The sequence below is a fragment of the Amblyomma maculatum genome, chromosome 1, assembly GCF_055883805.1.
Source record: "Amblyomma maculatum isolate TAMU_Amacu chromosome 1, ASM5588380v1, whole genome shotgun sequence".
NCBI lineage: Eukaryota > Metazoa > Arthropoda > Arachnida > Ixodida > Ixodidae > Amblyomma > Amblyomma maculatum.
Window position 1 is genome coordinate 150,666,475 of NC_139344.1, and position 22,119 is coordinate 150,688,593.

General features: G+C 47.0%; 1 protein-coding gene across 4 annotated transcripts in view; it reads right to left on the reverse strand.

Annotated features, from left to right (window-relative positions):
• The window catches only part of LOC146204598 (uncharacterized), a 118,874-nt gene that overhangs the window by 63,121 nt on the left and 33,634 nt on the right, over nucleotides 1-22,119 (reverse strand). For all 4 annotated transcript variants that reach the window (XM_084589292.1, XM_084589291.1, XM_084589290.1 and 1 more), the window contains exons 5-7: nucleotides 21,028-21,142; nucleotides 11,395-11,482; nucleotides 5,641-5,783 (exon numbers count right to left, since the gene is read on the reverse strand). In XM_084589292.1, coding sequence (XP_084445418.1) covers nucleotides 5,641-5,783; nucleotides 11,395-11,482; nucleotides 21,028-21,142 — 346 coding nt within the window. The remainder of the gene's footprint in view (nucleotides 1-5,640; nucleotides 5,784-11,394; nucleotides 11,483-21,027; nucleotides 21,143-22,119) is intronic.

Here is a 22,119-nt window from a genome sequence, read left to right on the forward strand (position 1 = left end):
ATCCGGGTTCGACTGTACGATAAATGTACCTATTTAGACGCGTAACGAACTCACTGGCATAATGAACCCCTCCAGCCCCGATTTGTGCCTACAAATCTGAAAAAAAAAAATAATAATAATAAGTTGTCAGTCGTTAGCGCGTCCCTCCGTCTCCATTTCGCGCCCTCGCCGTCCACAATAGATTTCTTAGCAGTGCGCCAAGATGCTGCCCAGCGATAACGACGTGTTTACCTTTTGACTTTAGCTCCAGCAGAGGGGAGGGGGGAGTGAACTTGGCAAAGTGCCAACGCTTGTCCAGTTGTGCAAGCCTCCTTTTGAGTCTGCTCGCTTCATCATGCTATGAGCGACTGGTGCGGGCGCTGTCTACCATGATAGCAGCAAGCAGCTTTTGAAGCGAATGATGCTAAAAGCCGGCGTCATCGCGGCTGGCTCGCGTGCTTTCGTTGAGGACTCATGGGTGGAAGGATAAATGGCTGTCGCAAAAGAAAAAAAAAAAAGTTTATTCCATAGTGCCCGTCCGAGATTACAGCCTTTCATGGGCATTGGCTGGGACCGCGCTGACAGTACTTATCCATATTTCCAAATTAACACGGCTGGAATTAACATTATTTAGTTGTGAGCTACGGAGGTTGCGCAGGAGAGAGAGCAGGCAGCCGCCGCCATGCCATGCATTGACCTTGCCGTGGCCGCTGTCCCTTCCCTCCGTCGCCGACCGCCCCGCCGGTCATGGCGCCATTTAAGTTTTACCCACTCTTCCATGGTTTTACCTGGTTCCATCTTCTGTCCCCATTTTGCACATGCGCAGCCTCTAATTATGCCTTCCTATCGTGTAGGTGGTGCTTTACTTTTTTTTTTCTGCCGCGTGATGTGCGCCAAGCCGCCCAGACGCAGCGGCGCGTAGTTTGAATTATCCGTAGCGAAACCGACTCACGTTCGAATTAACGGGCTTTTTTAAACACAGATCTCTATGGAGCTAGGCCGGACCTAGTAGTGCAGTTCGAATTGTCCAAAAGTTCGAATTATCGAGGTTTGAATTAACGAGCTTTCACTGTAACTTCCAGAGGTTTTGCTCAACCTGCACAGTAGACTAAAACAGTGACTATCAAACAGAGTACGGTGTACGATGTCGACACACAGCACGACCAGGCTGTAGAGCTGTAGCGGCAGCATGAACAGTGGCGTATCTCACCGCACGGCGCCAAGATGAGGGTAAGTTGTGGCACCACCTGGCGCGGCGTGCCGTCCCTTCCGAGGAATCGCGTGATATTTTTGTGGACACATGCTGCCGTAAGAGGCGGTGGGGTGAACAGGTCGCCAAGTAATAAAGTCGGTCGTGATTGTAACCTTCACATTTTTTAATTTCACTGTTTCCACGCAAATGCACATAAGTGGAGACTAATGCACTAACTTTGCACTCTTTCTACGTTTAAGAAACAAAATGCCCAAGTCAGCTTTTGTGTGTTTGTGTATGCTATGATTCCCACCAAGCGTTGACGGACTAAAGACATTCCCGAAACCAGGGCAGCGAGGCGGCGTTGGGGGCCGGAAGACCGGCACCGGGAGGGCGGCAAGGGAAAAAGATATATGGGCTCCCGCAAGGCACACTGCCCATATCATCCAAGCTGGCCACTGTCCGTGGCTAGGAGCAGTTGCCTGCAATGCCTGCTGGCTTCTAAGAACTGTTCGAATCTCCAAGGAGTTGGAAGCTTGGAACTACGCAAAGCAGCTATGGACCCGGCGAGGAGGACTCTCGAAGGGAGAGAGGGGTCGGAGGGGGCAAGGGTACAGGGAGACGAGAGGCAGACGACGAGAGAGGCTGAACGGAGTGGCCTGTTGAGAGGCCGCACTCAGTGTGTAATGAAATGTCTGCAATTGTGAAATTATTTCATTTTAACCTGAAAATGCCCAGCGTGGTCGGGCTTCGTCGGAGAATGCCAGAGGGGCAGAGCAAGGGACCTGCCTGACTCCAAGGCAAAAGAGAACAAAGCATAACACCAATCTCCACTTACTTGAATGTACTAGAATCTTGCTAATTAAAACTTCTATTTGAGCATGTGGTTTGGTACCATTCACATCAAGTGCATTAAAAAAAAAGAAAGCCCTCAATCCACCTTTTTGACACAGCCAATCTAAGCATACGGAGCTTGCCTCCTGCCTCCTTTGTTTTCTCCCCAAATCCGATGGTATAAAAGAAACCACCAAGGTCTAGTGTGCATGTGCAGATCAGGTTAGTGGCAAGTGCAAGAAGCAGGCTGCTATAAACCTGCACCTGCCACTCCGCATGCGCAGTTGGCACCTGGTGCAGCTGGGCTGCGCTTAGGCATGTTTGTTTTCAACCAGTTCTATGTGTAGCAGATGAATTTTCGCATACTCCTCGGAGGGCGGCATACCTTGTGAAAAAAGTGGAAAAAAACTCCACACAAAATTTTCAGTACTTTTCGAGTCAGAATTATGGAGAGTGAACGTAAATTCAGAAAAAATGTAGGATAATGTAACATTTACAGTAGAACCTCGTTGATACATTCCCAGTTCGTACGATTTCCTTTTTCATATGCTCAAAATCGTGTGCAGTGGAGCATCTGCTATAGAATTACACTATACGCTCCGAGGTAACATAATCTTCCATTTACTACATTCGAAATTTCAACAAACTGTGGTCGGATAATACGTTTTGCGATCAACCAGACATGTGTTAACAAGCACTTGTGACATGAAAAAACTGATCAGCAGTGCTCATCCGCCACAGCTGCTTTCCTGGAGTGCCTACGTGTAAAGAGGGGAAGCACCAAACAATGCCAACGAGCCAACAAACAAGGTGCCCGTTACCGCGGAAACATAATTCCATAAGAAGAAAAGCAGTAGCTTCCTTGCGGTGCCTCAGGAGCATAGGGGTGAAACATTCAATAACTTTTTGCCTGAATATGAGCGGGCCAAACCTGGAGGAAACACACGTGAGCAAAGACACTGAAACTGTAAGTCATTGCAATGGCTTCCCCACATGTCACTGGTGTAAGGGGGTGAAGCATCCAGAAACTCCCAAGGAAGTGATCCTGGGCTATCATTGTGCTCTACGAACAATGTTTGTTACCAGATCTCTTCCCTGCTGAGGACAACCCAAATCAAATTCTGAAAGAGCTAAAAAAGGAGCAGTGCATACTTTGTCTATAAATGCTAATCTAATCTATACCTTTATGCAGTGAAAGCATCAATCCTTAATGCCTTTGTACCTTCCTCAGCAGCTAAATTTGTCAAAATTGGGCAGTTTGAGTTCATACGCTTCCTGGATAATACGTTTTCCCCCCGTTTTCCGGCGATTTATAAGACATTTTGCAACTATTGCTGCGCCACTTCATGAACTACTTAAAGCGCGTAGCCCTTTCGTGTGGACTGAACAGTGCAACACTGCTTTTAATGACCTAAAGCACGCCCTCCCATCAGATCCAGTTCTTGGCCACTTCAGCGACAGCGCTCCTACCATCCTGCACACTGATGCCAGTGGTCACGGTCTTGGCGCTGTACTTCTGCAGCGTGATGCAACTTCACGTGAGAAAGTGATTGCCTTAGCCAGTCGGACCATGGCTCCAGCTGAGAAAAACTACACCATTACCGAGCAGGAATGTCTCGCCGTCGTCTGGGCTGTTCAAAAGTTTCGCCCTTATCTATATGGTCGGCATTTCACAGTTGTGACCGATCACCATGCTCTTTGCTGGTTATCTTCGCTGAAAAATTTGACAGGCAGACTTGGCCGCTGGATTCTACGCCTGCAAGAATACCATTTCGACGTCGTTTATAAATCAGGCCGCCAACACCAAGATGCCGACGCTCTTTCTCGCTGCCCGGTTTCGGAATCAGCCTGCTGTTTTTCTTCACAATGCATTTCCACCTCTGACCACAGCCGATCATCGCTTCCACCGACGCATATTACGGCAGTTTCTTTTGACGACTCTGAGGACAAGCACGCTCTCCGCTCACAGCAATTAGCTGATGCCTACTGTCGGCCCATCATCGACCGCCTTATCGGCGCTTCGAGCCCACCCAACGCTAGGCTTCGCCGACAGCTTCGCAATTTCAAGCTTGAAGATGGCATACTACGCCGCTACGTGTATTATCCTGATGGAACTCGCTGGCTCCCAGTCGTACCGCGTGTGCTTCGCCCACGTACACTAGCGGCTTCCCACGATGACGCTACTGCAGGTCACCTTGGTTTTAACAAAACATACGACCGCGTAAAAAGACGATTCTTTTGGCCTGGCCTGTCTACCACCGTAGCTAAATACTACGTTGCTTCCTGCCACCTGTGCCAACGTCGCAAGCGGCCAACTTCTTCCCCCGCTGGTCTTCTACAGCCCCTTCCCTGTCCCGCCACACCATTCGACGTAGTCGGCATCGACTTATATGGTCCCCTACCTCTCTCCAATGGTGGTAACCATTGGATTATAATAGCTGTCGACCACCTTACACGCTATGCTGAGACGGCCCCTGTACCGACTGGTTCCGCTGAAGAGGTAGCTAATTTCTTTTTGCGGTCAATTGTATTGCGTCATGGCGCTCCTCGGGTGCTTCTAAGTGACCGCGGGACGGCCTTCTTATCGACAGTCGTATCCGAAGTTCTTCGTGCGTCATCCACCCTCCATAAGACAACCTCAAGCTACCATCCCCAGACTAACGGTCTGACTGAGCGATTTCACCGCACCCTATCGGATATGCTATCCATGTACATCACACCGGATCATCGAAATTGGGATACTGTTCTACCATTCGTCACATTCGCCTATAATACTGCAGTACAGCGGACTACCGGTTACTCCCCATTTTTCCTCGTTTTCGGCCGTCCTCCCACTACAATCCTCGACACTTCCTTCTTCTCTACGCTCGACTACTCCTCATCATTATCAGCCCAGTTCTTATCCCATGTGGCCAGATGCCGTCATCTTGCCCGCCTCAACACAGAAGCGTGCCAGCAAGACCGCAAGAGTCGCTACGATTCGAAGCATCGCGTCGTCTCTTTTCGTCCTGGTGACGAAGTACTGCTCTATACACCACTGCGCACCCCTGGCCTTAGTGATAAATTTCAGCACCGCTATCTTGGTCCCTACAAGGTAATCAACCAAACTTCCCCAGTAAACTACCAAGTCACACCTGTTGATCCCCCAGCTGACCGACGCCACCGTGGAACTGAAATTGTTCATGTATCTCGCTTGAAGCCGTTTGTGCGCCGCGGTACATCGGTTGGTTAGGAGCGGCCAGGCTGGCCGCTTCCGCCCCCCCGGGCAGATTGTGTGAGCTCTCCACGGATCTTCTTTCATTTGTACATACCAAGATCTTCTTCTTCCTCTTGTACATACCATCATCATCGTCCCGCGGCGCCGGCTCTGGCGCGCGCTTGGGTTTTCTCCATCAGATTAAACGCTGACACGGCATACCTTGCCTTGCCTTCACGACCTTGCCGTCTGGACCTGGCCTTCTTTCAAAAGATATATATATATATATAAAAAACCTTATCAACGAGGTTCTACTGTATGTTAAAAATGTCCCCATATAGTTACATATATAGCCTAAAGTATGACCTGTACCCCCCCCCCCCCCCTCCAGCTTTATATTTGCAAGTTCCCTTGTCATAAAAACACACAGAGAACGTACCAAAGGACTGTTTTTCTTTGAGATAACGAAAAGCGCTTCTCAGTTGTTCCGCTGAAAGGCCCATCTTCTGTGACATAAGAGTCCATTTTGGTCCATGTTGTGCATACAGCCGTTGCAAACATTCCTTCTGCTTCGGAGTTAGACTGAAATGAAAAAAAAAAAGTGATTAGACAATATGCAGCCCCCCCCCCTCCCCCCCCTTTTTTTTTTCATGGCAAAACAAGAGTGGTAGTACAATTTTTCAAGGGCAATATATCAGTTGACTGCTGTTTTTTTTTACCACTGAATTCCCCTTTAGTGCCTTAAAGGAAAACTGAAATGGCTTTCTGACATTGGACGACGGTCAACTATTTGAATGATGAAATTTGTAGGGAAAGTGTGTGTACAGTTTTGTGCTAGCACTTAAAATGGCGATGTGACAGTTTAAAACTGTGACAAATTTCAAACTTCTCCTTAAAAACTTCTCCTTAACGCGGTGTGTGCGGGCATGCAGACAAACTTTTGATAGCACAACTGTTGCCAAAGTTTACAATTTAGAACTTGTGCTGGCTATTCCCACATGATTTTGCATGTCATTTGATGGTGACAATGCTTGGCAAGCTATACATTTGGTGGTGTCAGTTTTTTTCTCTAAAGCAACACAAGAGGGGGTGGTGATACTTTTGGCAGAGTATTGGTGGCTGTTAGGGTACTTAAGACAAAGAAGCTAGAGAACCCCTTCACTAGAAATTGGAATACTTGGACAACGGTGTGGCATTTGCCTATGACCGCCGAAGTTTGGTTTCGTCATCTCAATTACAGCTGCAACATGCAGTTGATACTCAGGTAACATGAGGCACAAAAAATTGACAATCACCGATATGTAATTTTAATTCATTATGAAGCATAAGCCAGGCTGCTTAAAGGGCTGAAATGCTAACAAAAATCGTATCAGCAGTTATGTTGCCACTTTTTTCATGCCAAATATGACCTAAACACCAACTTGACATCACAGCCAGCGTTCCTTTGATGAAACTGATGATGATTTCCACTGGTCGACCAAGATAGGTTATGCATATTCCGCTGGTTGTTCGGAGCAACTCGGGGAACTCTACCTTGACGCACCGATCTCGCCGAAAATTCTAGTCGGTGATACCCTTACTACCGGATGCTGTGGAATTTATTTGGCTGTTTTTAGCGGTTTCAGAGATATTGGTAGAGGACACTGGGCATGACTGTTTTTCTGCGCGAATATGTCGAATCGCATTTATCAGAAAAACGACTACAGCATTAAAATCGTTCAAAAATGAGTTGTAGAGGGCCACACTCTTTAGTAGTTATCAACCACAACCATCTTGAAGCTGGGATGCGACCAACTTCTGGAATTAGCTCAGCGTTGCTTCCGCCACGCGCTCTACATGTTCCGCTGGTCGACCCAGGCTGATTTGCACTGTAGTGGCTTTAAGTAGCTCTATTCTGGTTTGGGCGCTTTGCCTCAATCGACCATTAGAAATCACCATGAAACAGCATCAAGAAATTAATATATTAATTGTTTAGCAGCCACAAGTGACTGCCCTGGGATAGTTGGGTCTAATGCATCATTTTAAGAAAAGAAACATGTAAGGAAATATTTGGTGTCTGTACTCCTTCAAGTATTCGAAATTATATAGGAAGACACCAACATTAACAGATTGCAGCAGTAGCAGCTTCAGAAACCATGGATAACTTCACAAAGGTGCCATGGCTAGTAGATTCTGTACTGTCAAGAAATGTTGTCATTTCATCATTATCGCAAAATTCTGACTTATGTGGTATTATTCTGAACTGAGAGTCACCTCAAGTATAAAGTGAACAGTTTTGCAGATGCTTTGTAATAAAAAAATATCTCAAGCAGAACAATATTGAGCACAATAGCGCACCTCCCTCTTATTGCACAAATTTTCTGGTGAGACCATTGCTGAAAGCCCTGGCATGATGAGAATTCCACGCCTTTCTGACTACTGAGCATGGCCACCTTAACGGGGGATGCAGGGCTAGAGGGTCAACTTTTGAACTGTTGTGCGAATTTTGATAAAATTTTCAGGGATGGCTTATCTTAATCTCATTAGAATACTATATCCTAAGTTTAATCTCCCTAGCAAAAATTACAGAAAATAGTTGTAGCTGTCCTAATGAGTAATTAGGTGTGTCAGCTTAGGAAAACTATCATTTCAAAAATTATGAAGATAAATTAGAATCCCTTTATAGTAAAGTCACTGGAACTGGAAAAAACCTTTACTATATCAGTTGTTGGTGACGACATGGTCCCGAAGTTGCTGTTTTGTAATTAAATGCTTACTTACTGAACACATCTTATCGCCTTATGAAAAAAAAAACATTCTAAAATACCTTCCATCTTTCTCTTTATCACCTGTTCGTGACACTTTTTCAATTATATGACTTTGTTTACATCGTGTGGAAGTACCTCTTAAGCATGAGGGCAACGAACACAACCGAGTTTGATTTCATGTGAAAATTAAAGCCTTGCATGAATTCGGCATCATCTTCTGCTGTTTAGGCCTTTTTAAAAGGTAAAAGATGAGAAATGTGCATGGCAGTCAAGCGCTGCAAAACTGCACACGCTGCCCCTCCAGTTCTCTCCACCACTGCCTCGTGCTGCACAGTACTGCGAATGTTCGGCCGTTTCTTCTATTCCCTATTTCTCACTGCACTTTTACTCTCTTTACTTTATGAACGGACCGCGCCGCTTTCTTTCAAAGTTTGTAGACAGCTTTACTTTTTTTCCCTACGCGTTGCATGCCTTTCTCGCGGCTCCAAGGCCTACGTGAAGTTGGCTTCTCCTGAGTGCTGCTAAGCCTAGTGGTAAAGCCTTAAAAAAATCTGAGGACTTCAAAAACGAACATTTTTTTGTGTTAATATATTCAAACATCTGATTTTTTTTATTGTTATAAAATTATAAAATTATTTATTATTATAAAATTATTATATGTGCCACATTTTAGTCAATGTAAGCTTCTATTTTGGTTTACCAGTCAATCCACTGTTTTCACGGCCCAAAATTTGCCTTGCCTTTCTGCTTTTCTTTTTAACTGCCTGATGTACTCTCGATAGCAGGTCCTTTTTGGCTAGAGATCGTGAAAAACAAGTATTCTAACTTGGGGATACACTCCACATACAGTTCCTTGCCCGCTATGTGGCCGCATCTTGAAATCGACATTTATAGGCGCTTTCTGTTGTGAGTGCGTCCCATCTCACAAAAATTAATTTTAATTTTTCTGCTGTGCAGATGACAGCCAACATTGGGGAGATGTTTCTTTAGCACATGCTCAATCCAAAACAACCCAATTTTAAAGAATGTTTCCTTGGTGAAAATTATTCAAAGATGTTCAAATTTATCTACAGACCTTGACAACAGTGTCTTTAACAGCCTGCGTGCAGCTTTAATACATTAAACCCCTCATACCACCCACATTGTGTGGCTAACACAGTTGTTTTCAAGAAAACAAATAAAGATAAGAAAAATGGAAAATATATGGCAACAAGTGACAAAGAACACTGACATGTCATCAACCAGGTGACGTGATAATGCTCAAAAGGAAGCCAACTGCAATAGGGAAAAAGCTTCTCCTGCAATGGACACAAAGCGCAAGACCTCCTTGAGGTCCAACAGTCTCAGCGATCCTAACAAGTTATGGTGGCAGTGGAAATAAAGGTGCAGGTTTATTTTCCTGTTTCATCACACAAAATACTGTTTGAAACATGGTGTTTGTACATAGGAAAAGGCAACCACGTTCTTTGGAAGGCAAAGTTTAGATAACACTGTCTCTCCTTGACCACTAATGGAAAAAGGGAGTTGGGCAAAACCACACCTGGCTGTTTTCCATACTCACTCACTGCTTTTCGCAAGGAACTGTGGCCAGCACGTGTATGTATTAAAAGATACTTTGGGGCCCGAAAACGAATTTGGCTTGCACATGTACTAAGAGGACGCAGACTGCGTCTGTCGACAACTGTGTAAAACGTATGCTTGCTGTATAAGGACAGCCTTCTTTTTCTTTGCACCATCACTTTTATTTCTTTATAGGGAATGAGTATTCAGCCAACCACAAACAAAAGCAATTTGCAAGTCTACCCCATGAAAATCAGTTTTAAGACATTTTTGCAATACATACACTTGCTTAGAAGTGAAGCATACAGTGAAGCTGCTAATAAATTCCAATTTGAACCACTGAAATGCCAAATACAAAACTTGAAGAATGTGAAGCAATAAAAGAATTATTTAAAAACCCCCTGGGGCATGTAGCATTGTGTCTTGTGCTCTTAACACCACGATAGGAAAGTAGTGTAAACCGCTTATGCTAGCAAGCAATGCTGAAAAAGTTTGAGCACGATGTAAAAGTGTGCTACACCATTATGTATGCTGCTAATGGCAGAAAGAATTGAGCACATGTCAGTTTTGTGCAGTATAGTTGAATATGACATATTTTTGAAATATGTAACGTAATGTTCGCTTGCATATGCAATATACTTTGCATATATTCACAAGCAGCATAACTTACATGTTCTGCTACATGGCTCTCCACTATTCATTATGAAAACAAGAAGCAATTTGATAGGACGGATATGGAGAAAAGGGGCACTAATACTGCATCTCAAACGCTTTCTGTCCCCTTCCTCCCCACCCCTAAAAGAGGAATAGTATGCGCTTTACACTGGGCCATGAAAGAAGTGTTACCCTGCCGCAACAGCACTGCAGAAAGCGATGCAAACTCATCACTGCAGATTAGTCCACTTACTACAAACTTAAGAACATGGTAAACAAATGTCACGTGATGGCCATATTCATTATAAGTGGGCATCAACAAATCTTTCAATTCTACAGCGGCACTGCCAAATAAGAATATGTTTGGATGAATAACCAGCGCAAGGTGACACCTGATTCCAAAGCAGTCAGTCCGGAGCAGTTTGGTGCAGTTTTCCTAATTTTTATCAGGATGGCACAGTTGTTTGGTTAGGAACAATTTGAAACATTTGGCATAAGGGTGGCATCACAAAACATAATACAATAGAATGTGGCCACAAAAGATTCCCATCTAAATTTCTGTGCCATTCATGATCAAAATTATCATGTAAAACATGGGCAGTGCATTCACGTAAATCTGCCTGCAGCTGATGAGGTTTACACATAGCTGTGCAGTCACACCTCATTACTCATGGTCTGCACAGCGTGACTGTCAATAGCAGCATCAGTGATGTGAGGGCCACGAGCACACTCTCACCTCTCACAGGGCTACGTGCCACTGTAAAGAGAGCGAAAACAGCGAAAGAGAAAAGCTGAAGTGTTAACGCGAACAAACAAGCGAAATATATGCAACCGAATCCCAGCATACAGCATGACTAGCAACCATGAAGCAGCACATGGCTCACTGCTCACAGTACATACCACACAGCTAACAATCAGGGAATCGGCGATGTATAGGCAGCACTCAGTGCTATAAGGATGTGGTTGCAGCTCGTGCGTTCATATCATCCCTAATGGTGCGTAGAAGTGTTCAAAAGAAACAACAGCATTCTGCACATAGTACACAATGCACTCTTTTACAACATCATATCACCCTGAAATTTGTATCAACCATGTTTGTAACATCGAGGTTCAACTGCAATACACTAACAGTACTCTTTCTACAAATCCTAGAATTTAAACGTACTGTGGTATGACGGAATGAAGCATAAAGCCAAGGTTGAATGTGAAAATAAAAAAGACGGTGCACTTACACCGATATTTTAGGAGAGGCCAGTGGATCCAACAAGAGTCGAGCACGCATATAAGCAGAATGAATTGTTCTACAAGGAAGTCCAATTCCTGAAAGACAAAGCATGCTCATGCAAACACGTGCGACATTTCAAGAGCAGAAGAGTTTCCATTATGTTACAGAATACAGTCATCACAATAAAACAGACAAGTCGACTACCATCTGTTATTGAATCCTGTTAACCTATGTCTACTACACTGTTATAAGTTATCTTCAGTGTGTAAAAAAACAATTCTACAAGACAAATAAGGTTAGCAGAAAACCAACATGCATTGTTTTAAAGAATGTGAATCACAAGCTGCTCTTCTTTTTGACAAATATAATATGCTAAAGAACAAAATAATGTGCCAGCCCACAACAGGGCAAGCTGCAAATAATGCTGCAGAAAAGCATTACACTCTCAGCAGTGACAATCATTCATTGCTATGTTGTGGACTAAGAAGTGTACATTACCATACCTGGTCACTTTGACAATTTATGCTACACAGGAATTACAGGACTCAGACGAAACGAGATGCACAAATAAATACAAGTGATACCCTGTTTACCCAGAAATACTTTCAACTCATCAGCGAGAGCTGCATTACTCTTTAAGATGGCGGTTCCACGGTCGCCATCTTGAGAGTATAGTTCAGATTCTGCCGCCAGGCTACGCCACTTATCCGTGACTGAGGAATTGAGTACCCAGCCCTCTTGACCTGCGCTGCCTGAAGACTTTTCTTTTGTTGATGCACCCAGCCCTCTTGACCTGCGCTGCCTGAAGACTTTTCTTTTGTTGATGCAGGGGCTTTCAAAGATTTTTGTGGCTCCACAGCGGCCTCCAGGCAGAGAAAGGGAGGGCTTCTGTCCCCGTTCTGCTCAGCAGGGGGCTGCATCGTTCAACTCCCCTCTTCTCTCCCGCACCACCGCTACTTTGAACAATACACTCCCTGACGACGGGACAAGAGCCTTCCCTTTCCTGCCTAGTTTCTACTGTAGAGTCACGAACTAGATTGCTCCTCCCCGCCACACGTGAGAAGGTTGGACTAGACTGCAGTAGGCTAGCTTGCCTAAACACAAATAAAACAGGGTGTCAACAAGATTCCACAGTGTAAATTTAGTACCAGTGAAAAGGAAAAGCGAATGACCTATATTTCTGCAGGCTTCGTCAATAAACCTTAGCTGAAGTGAGCGCCTGTCTTGTGTCCTTTTGATCATCTTTGGCGCAGTGCAATCATGTGATCATTAGCAAGCTTTAGAATACGGTTACCCTAGTGGTAAAAGGGATAGGCTAATAGCGGTGCACAAGTGCGCATGCCCAGTGTAATTACCGCACCCTTCGCCTGTTCATCACAGCACTCGCACGTGAGCATTGTCGCCGCGCTATTACCCTATTCCCCTAAGCGGTAGGGGGCCCCTATACCAAAAGCTCCCTATTGTTGATGTCATAGATGTAGTAGGGACCGGAACACTTCTCGACTGGAGTGTAAACTGCCAGCTCTTGCGGTCAACAAACAATTTGTTTTATCAAAAGTTTTTACATATATGATAATATAGCTATAATTAGCTGAACTTCACTCAACAGCCATCTTTGTTTATTTTTAGTTCGCGCTTGTCCAATCTTGGAAACTAGAGTTAGTAAGTTACAATATGTAGATCAGTGAATGATGCCAATTTCTTTTTTCCTTTTGAGATGAATCGATATTGTGAAAGAGATATGATATCCACCAAGAGGCTGCCTAAAATGTGGAGAATAAACAAACAGAAATGTATTTTGGCTGATACCAGTAAATAAACTACAGTTTAGCATCCGATACATTCTTTATCATGTGTGCAGAGTGAAGCAGAATTTCAGTATTTCTTTTACCAATATTATCTTTGTTGCGAACTCTTAAAATCCTTATGTCATGCAAGAAATTTGTACGGCACGTAACAACCTCTTCTCCTCATTTGATAATTTCCATAGCATCAAGTTTTATTTTTCCTTCGAGAGTTTGCATAATACCGACCCTCTATGCACAAGACTTATTGCCTCATTTTCAGTGCAAGACTGACTCGATACTAAGAATGCAGAGAGATTCCGCATTATCTAGATGTATCTCTAGCTGGTAGGTTGAAATTATGACAGCACTGTTCTTTGAATTGCTGATTCCACTTAGTCAATTCTGTGGAAGGAAAAAGGCCTCTTCTGTTCGTCGGTTTCCCTGTGTTAGCGGTTATTCGCTTCTTGTGCGAGGCAGCCCCACGAGCAGCGAGATGCCTGCTTTTGCCATACACAAGCATACATCATGTGTGTTACTAAATTAGCTAAAAACGAGTAAAGAAAGCCACTACTTGTACTGGACAAGAAGCACGTTTCGTTTGTACAGTGCTGGCTGTAGCTGGGACGCACCTCAGCTGCATTTGCGAGAGCTTTAGCTGGCGGGGTTTCGCCACGCAAACAGTATGACACACTGAACTGAAGGTGACAAATCCCAAGCAAGCAAGTGTACACTCTCAATGAACCTTTTTCAAGTAGCGCTACTGCACATGCGCGAAGCCTCCTCAGAAGCCATTTTCGCAGGGATGCCACGCGCAAATAGGGGGAGGACTCTGCTGAACGTCCTTTTACAGGAAATGACGTTCCGGAATTCGACTGGACTGGAGTTCGACTGGACCTCTCAACCCGACCCGCCTAGACCCGCCAGTGTTTACCTCCCTTGCCCAATGGAAAGGAAAGGGCAGAGTGAAAACGTTGTAGAAACATTGTACCCTCTCGTAAATACCCCTCGATTCAGGGTGTTTGTATCGCCGTTTGTATTGCCACCCTCATAATTTTTCTGAACTGTGACATTGTTAGTGCATGCACGTTTCGTAGATGGCGCTACCTACTATATTTAGTGCACGTGGCTCTGCTATTCCACTATATTTGTTTTTTGCACACTTTGTAGTTGATAATCTTTACCAGTTGAATAAAGGAATGAAAGCCCGAAACTTTAAGTTATAGTCGCCAGAAAAAAACAAGCCATGGAGCATTTCAATCGTGCTTAAAATATTGCCACGTGCCTAGCGCCGCGCGACAGCCGTGTTTGGTGCCGACGACGACGAAGCGGTTGTTGGCACGAGCGGCGCGCTGGTGCTGGACTCTGTGATCGGAACTACATGCCGACCTTATTCTCGGGTCCTCGGCTACGTGTACGTTCACGGCTCCCTGTGACTTCAGTCGTGACACTGGTGGAGGTGCCATCGATGATCCATTCTCCTGCGGACGACCCTATGCGGCCGCCTCTCGTGACCACTCCTGTTCATCGTACCAGCCGACGGCTCCGAGGCTTGTCCCCCGAGGCCTTCCCTCTTGACGAAGAGACCCTAGCTGTGGCAACGACACCGCCCGCCCGTACCATGACTGTCCCTTCCACCCCTTCGTCCTGTCTCATCCTTCAGACCCCACGTACCCCTAAACCATTTCACGGTGAGCAGTTTGAAGACGCCGAGGACTGGCTAGCTCACTACGAAAGGGTCGCGACGTTTAACGGCTGGGACGACGCTGCGAAAATGCGGAACGTCTACTTCAGCCTTGAAGACGCTGCTCGGACATGGTTCGAGAACCGCGAGGCCACATTCTCTACGTGGCTGCCCTTCCGAAGCCAGCTCCTCGGTACGTACGCCAACAGCGACCGCCGAGAGAATGCAGAGCGTGCCCTGACCTCTCGAGTTCAGCGTCAGAACGAAGGGGTCGCAATGTACGTTGAAGACGTCATGCGCCTTTACCATCGCGCAGACCCGTCTATGAATACGTCTATGAGTGAGGAGAAGAAGGTGCGGCACCTGATGCACGGCGTCAAAGACCAGCTTTTTTCCGGCCTCGTGCGGAACCCGCCCACCACCGTTGCGGCGTTTCTGGCTGAAGCTGTGATCATGGAGAAACTGCTACAGCAGCGATGCAGCCAGTACGCTCGGCCGCTGACTTCCATTTCCACACTACAGACGTCTGACCGAACCGACTACAATCCCGGGGCAGATATGAGCTCCCTTCGCGACCTCATTCGCACCGTGGTTCGCGAGGAGCTCCAGCAACTTCATGGATCATTTACTCCTGGCGCGGCTTCCCTGGCCAGCATCGTCCGTGAGGAGGTCCAGAAAGCACTCACGCCACCGACAAGTACAGTCGTTCCACCACCAACCCCGGGCCTCACCCAGCGGATGACTTATGCTGATGTCACACGCCGCCCAGCCCTGCTATCTACCCCTTCGCCTTACACGCCACCTCAGGTCGCTGTGCACGCTGCGGAACCGCTGCCCCTTTGGGCAGATCGGCGCCAGGCGCCCCGGAAGACTGATCTCTGGCGCGCTCCAGATAACCGCCCTCTCTGCTACCACTGTGGCGAGGCAGGTCACCTCTACCGGCAGTGCCCTTATCGTCAGATGGGGCTTAGAGGATTTTCCCCTGACAGCCCTCGTCCACGGCCTGGTCAGCGGCCTCAGGACATCGCCGAGTACGTCACCCGCCAGCGTAGTCTGCCACATTCTCCTCGTCGTGAGTAGCGCTTGCCTCGTCGCTCTTCGCCCTCTGGGCCACCGTATACCGCTGGACGCCATGGTTCCTCGAGCCCTCATCGGGAAAACTAGCTCCGGCGACCTTTGGGGGCGAGGCCGCCGCACACCGATTCGCCATAAAGCTTCCACCGCCGCACTGCTTGATTCGCCCCGACGTCGAACGCCGAATTCCTGTCCAGTTTTCGCCGCATAGACCAGATCGCCCCCGACATCGTCCGCATCGCCGACCAGTTATCACCGCCGTGTCACCTAAATCGCCCCGACGAGGACCACACAACTGCCACCCAGCTTCCGCCGCCGCACCGCTTGCTTCACTCCGACCTGCCGTCGACATTGAATTGTCCCGACGCCGACCACCCAACTGCCGTCCAGCTTCCGCCGCCACGCTGCTTACTTCACTCCGAACCGACGTCGACAGGCCCTGGTCTTGGCTGGGTCTCCCTGGACATCCCTGTTATCGTCGACACGAAGGAGGTTCAGCGCTTTAGTTGATACGGGAGCCGATTATTCTATCCTTAGCGGGCGGCTTACAAGGACACTGAAAAAGGTGATGACGCCATGGAACGGACCAGACATAAGACATACGGACGGCAGGCGGACATGTGGTTGCACCACTGGGTATGTGTAAAGCCCGGGTTACGGTGCGAGGCTGCACATTTGTTGCGACTTTTCTTGTTCTACGCGAATGCTCTCGTGATGTTATTCTTGGCATCGACTTCCTTCGTGAACACGGTGCCACTATAGATCTACCGAACCTCTTGGTGACGTTTTCCGCCAAACTGGCCACTGAAAAGCATGAGTACCGCAGGTCCCACTCCACGCTGCGAGTCGCCGATGATAGCCTCACAGTGCCACCACGCGCCAGCATCCTCGCCAGAGTTACTTGTGACGAGCCACATCACGGCCTCTGGGTTGTTGAGCCTAATGTCTCCCTCTCACTCGCCTTGGGAGTTTCTGTGGCAAGAGGTCTTTGTTTCCTTCGTGGAAGAGAGACGGAGGTGCTTGTCACCAATTTCTCCAATGAATATCGACATCTGTTCCGTGGCACTGTCATTGCTTACGTCGACCATCTGCACGAAGTCGCCGAATGTTTTGCTTCAGAGGAAGCTACGCCTAGCACTGAACCGGATGATGCCGTACACGCTGTCGACATCAATTGTAGCCTTTCCTCCGTTGAAAAGAGGCAACTCCAAGATCTATTGCTGGAGTTTCGTGTGTGCTTCACGTCTTCATCTAAAGTGCAGCAAACGTCGTTCATTAAACACCAGATTATCACGCATGAAGGCACTCGACCCATCCATCAGCAGCCCTATCGTGTGTGTCCTCGGGAGAGAGACGCTATCCAACAGCAAGTCAAGGAGATGTTCGCCGATGGCGTCATTCAACCTTCAAGCAGCCCATGGTCGTCGCCTGTAGTCCCCGTTAAATGGAAAGACGGAGCACTTTGTTTCTGCGTTGACTATCTGAAACTTAACAGTACGACAAAGAAGGACGTCTATCCACTGCCACGGATTGACGACTCTCTCGACCGACTTCGCCGAGCCAAGTACTTCTCCTCCATTGACCTCAGGAGTGGTTATTGGCAAATTGGAGTTGATGAGAGGGACCGTGAAAAAACTGCCTTCGTAACACCAGATGGGCTCTATGAATTCCGCGTCCTCCCATTCGGGATCTGCTGTGCTCCTGCCACCTTCCAGCGGATAATGGACACTGTGCTCACAGGTCTTAAGTGGCAGACATGCCTTGTTTATCTCGACGACGTGATAATTTTTTCACCGACGTTCACGGAACACCTGCGCCGCCTGAGAACTGTTCTCGAAGCCGTCCGATCTGCCAGCCTTTCTCTCAAGCCTCAAAAGTGCCACTTCGGGTTCACTGAATTGGTTTCTTGGGCACATCGTGAGTGCTGATGGCATCCGAGCTGACCCTGAGAAACTTGCTGCCGTTGCTGCCATTCCCGTCCCTGCCCACAAAAAAGCAGTCCGACGGTTTTTGGGGCTCTGCTCCTATTATCGTCGCTTTATCAAAAACTTTGCACAGATGGCCAGCCCTCTGACTCGAGATGACGCATCATTTTCCTGGGGCGCCGAGCAGCAGATGGCTTTCGACGAGTTACGACGCCGGCTCCAGTCACCCCCGATCCTGGCACATTTCGACGATGATGCCGACACAGTTACACACGGATGCGAGCAACGTCGGCCTTGGTGTCGTTCTAGTTCAGCACCAAGACGGGGTCGAGAAAGTAATTGCCTACGCCAGCCGTGCACTTTCCTGTGCTGAGTGTAACTATTCCACCATTGAAAAAGAACGGCGGTAGTATGGGCCGCTGCCAAGTTCCGCCTGTACCTTTATGGCCGACCGTTTCGTGTCATCACTGACCATCACTCGTTGTGTTGGCTGAAAAACTAAAGGATCCTTGTGGCCGCTTAGCACGTAGGGCATTGCGCCTGCAGGAGTTCGATTTCGATGTTATTTATAAGTCTGGCCGGAAGCACACCGATGCTGATAGCCTGTCCCGCGCGCCCGTCGGCCCTCTTTCGTCAGATGTCACCGACGACGATAGCTTCCTCGGAGCATTCACTGCGTCCGATCTTGGCTCCAAACAGCGTGCCGACGACGAGCTGCGACTGATTATTGACCATCTTGAAGGTGGCCATTCTACAATACCCCGGTATCTTGCTCAGCGGTTGTCGTCGTATTGCCTCCGCAATGGGGTGCTTTATAAGAAGAATTCTACGTCGAGTGCAAAAACATACCTGCTAGTCATACCGGCTGATCTAAGGCACGAAATCCTCCTGGCCTGCCACGACGAACCAACTTCAGGGCATCTTGGCTTTACACGCACCCTAAACCGAGTCTGGCAGAACTATTACTGGCCACATCTTTCTCCGAGCATTAGACGTTACGTACAGACTTGTCGACAATGTCAGCGGCGAAAAAAACCCACGCTCAAGCCATCCAGTATGTTACAATCTATTGAACCACCCCTCACACCCTTCGAGCAAGTGGGCATGGACCTTTTAGGCCCATTTCCTTTATCCTCGAACGGACACAAGTGGATCATAGTCGCCACAGACTACTTAACACGCTACACTGAAACGAAGGCCCTTGCCCGAGGTACTGCCGGCGAAGTTGCTCGATTCTTTATGAACGACATTGTGCTCAGACATGGTGCACCGTCGACCATCATTACTGACCGAGGAAAGGCGTTCACAGCTCGGCTACTGCGGGACACCTTAACTCTCAGCCATACCGAGCATCGTACAACAACAGCGTATCACCCTCAGACAAATGGATTAACGGAACGACTAAACAAAACTTTGGCGGACATGATCTCAATGTACACCGACGTCGAACATAAAATGTGGGACGAGATCTTGCCGTATGTCACCTTCGCCTACAATACAGCGCCGCAGGAAACCACGAAGTTTACGCCGTTCCGTCTCGTATATGCCAGAGAGGCCCGCACGACGTTGGACGCGATGCTCCCGTGCGGGGAAGAAGCGGTCAAACCCGATGCCGCCCATTTCGCAGAACAGGCCGAGCAAGCCCGTCTGCTGGCCCGCTTGCACATCAAGGAGCAGCATGCCACCGACGCTCGCCACTATAACCTTCGGCACAGGGAAGTCCACTACGAACCAGGGGACCAAGTGTGGGTGTGGACCCCTGTGCGCCACAAAGGCTTGAGCGAGAAACTACTCCACCGCTATTTCGGACCCTATAAAGTCCTGCGCCGCTTAAACAGCGTTAATTACGAAGTCATTCCAGACGGAACTGTGACTGTCAGTGTTCGACGCCAGCGGCCTGAAATTGTGCATGTGGTGCGCTTAAAGCTGTACTTTTCGCGTGACTGAGCGCTGCCTGCAAGTGAAACCTTGCGTTATTGTACAGTTCATCTCACGCCTAATTTTTTTTTCTCCTCTCACCTTGTCATCGGGACGATGTTTTCTTTCACGGGGGGGAATAATGCCACGTGCCTAGCACCGCGCGACAGCCGTGTTTGGTGCCGACGACGACGAAGCGGTTGTTGGCACGAGCGACGCGCTGAAGCTGGACTCTGTGATCGGAACTACAAGCCGACCTTATTCTCGGGTCCTCGGCTACGTGTACCTTCATGGCTCCCTGTGACTTCAGTCGTGACAATATTTCATGGAGAGCTCGCCCGCTTCTAGCAAACCACGAAAAAATTAGCTGAAATTGCCCTGACTGTGCACATTTCTCGAGAGTCGCAGAGCAAAACTGATGCTTATCCTCTGACAGCGAAGTTTAAAGTTTTTCCAAGCGAAACCTCAGTACCGCTGAAAGCTTGTTACTTGAACAGTTTAGCATTTTCTTTCAGCCACTTTACAAAAAGCACTAACTTTGATCACAAATAACTTTTACACTAAATGAAGCGTACAGGTGATTTTTTCAGGAAAAGCAAACTCTGCACTACCTCCAACTGTGCAAAAAATCTCCGCAGCAAAATGCATATCCTGAAAGTTATTGTATATATAAAGTTACCTGTTTCATACAGTTTTCAAAGGCACGTGGCTAATAAACTAAGCGATACATATTAATAAAAATGCTTAACTTTGTTCATTAACATCTAATCTCAAAACATCTCAAACGGTATTTTACTAGATGCAAAAGGTTTTGCACACTTTTGCATTTCCTGAGACAAGTAGAGCTAAAAAAGCAGTTTCTCACCTTTGTGTTTTTCTTTACAGCTTAAACACCATTGCAGCTATTTATAAATCAAATGCACCATTCGAAAGCAGAGAAAATAAGCTTTACAAAGATATTAAACTAAACGAGTGAGACAGAGAAGACGTACGAATATCACCAAAAATGTCGTCTTTTCACCACGAGTGGGACCGCCACGTGAGTCCTTTCATGCACATAGCAAAAGCAGATTGTGATGAGCAATCATCAGTAATTGCGAACAGACCTTAAGACTGTGACAGACCACGAGTGAGAAATCGTCAGGCAGCAGCAGAAAAAAATATGCGTTTTTCAGTTGTTTAATTAATACACACCTCATACACAGAAATGTTTAAACCAATTTGCTTGAAGTGTAACAAAAAGAAACATCCATTACCCAGAAAACGTGTCAACTGCTCTTTTCTAACCAAGTCCTTTACTTCTTTCTGCAGGTTCGGGTCTTCATCTCCACAGTGACCGACAATCATGAATGGATGAGCAATTTTGTAATACTGCATGAAAAAAAAAGAAACCTCTGTTACTTGAAAGAAACCCTGTACTATTAGCAGACAGCAAACGATTTGCACTAATATGTCCCCTCCAATATTTGTGACATGCCATCATAAAGATCTGTTTGCTTTTCTAACATTCGATTTCGATTACACTTACACACAGTATAGTACAGTGTAGCTTGCAGTTCCTAACATTATGTCTGCCGCAGTGGGGCAGTGGTTAGGACACTCGAATGCTGTGCCTAAAGATGTGGGATTGAATCCCGGCCGCTGCAGATGCTTTTCGATGGAGATGAGGAGCAAAGCACCAGTGTGCTGTGCGATGTCAGTGCATGTTAAAGAACCTCAGGTGATGCAAATTTCTGGAGCCACCGTTAAGATGTCTCTCATAGCCCGAGTCGTTTTAAAGGTAAATCCTATAAACCAAACCAGTTCGATGTCTCTCATAGCCCGAGTCGTTTTGGGACATTAATGGTAAATCCCATAAACCAAACCAGTTAATAACATTATATAAAATCACTGGCGAGTGACTCTACTTAAGAAACAGTATGGTAAAAAAATTAGGTGGGGCTTAGCTTTAGTTAAGCCCGGTAGGTTGCGAAAGTAATAATAGCATGGCTACGCTATAGTTCAGCTCGTAGTGTAGCCAATTGTGGTGTACCATGTTGACCGTATGATTAACACAGGACACATATTGGAGTTTAGTATTAGGAGGGGTTATTTGTGAATCGTCTACGAAATTCACGCGTAGCCGAGTAAAATTCACTAACTCTTCTCGCATACTCTGAACGTCGTTGCTCTTCCAAGTCCCCCGTTGACACAGCGAAACTAGCCTTTACAAGTGACGCTTCCCGTCTCTTTTTCAAACGTACAGCTCGTTCTTGCGACGTTTCTTCTGTACGCCGTTTCCTCCGGGTCTTGATATACTTTACTTGCTGAGCAGCACGACCAACACGCTCCTTTTCAAGCCATTGTTG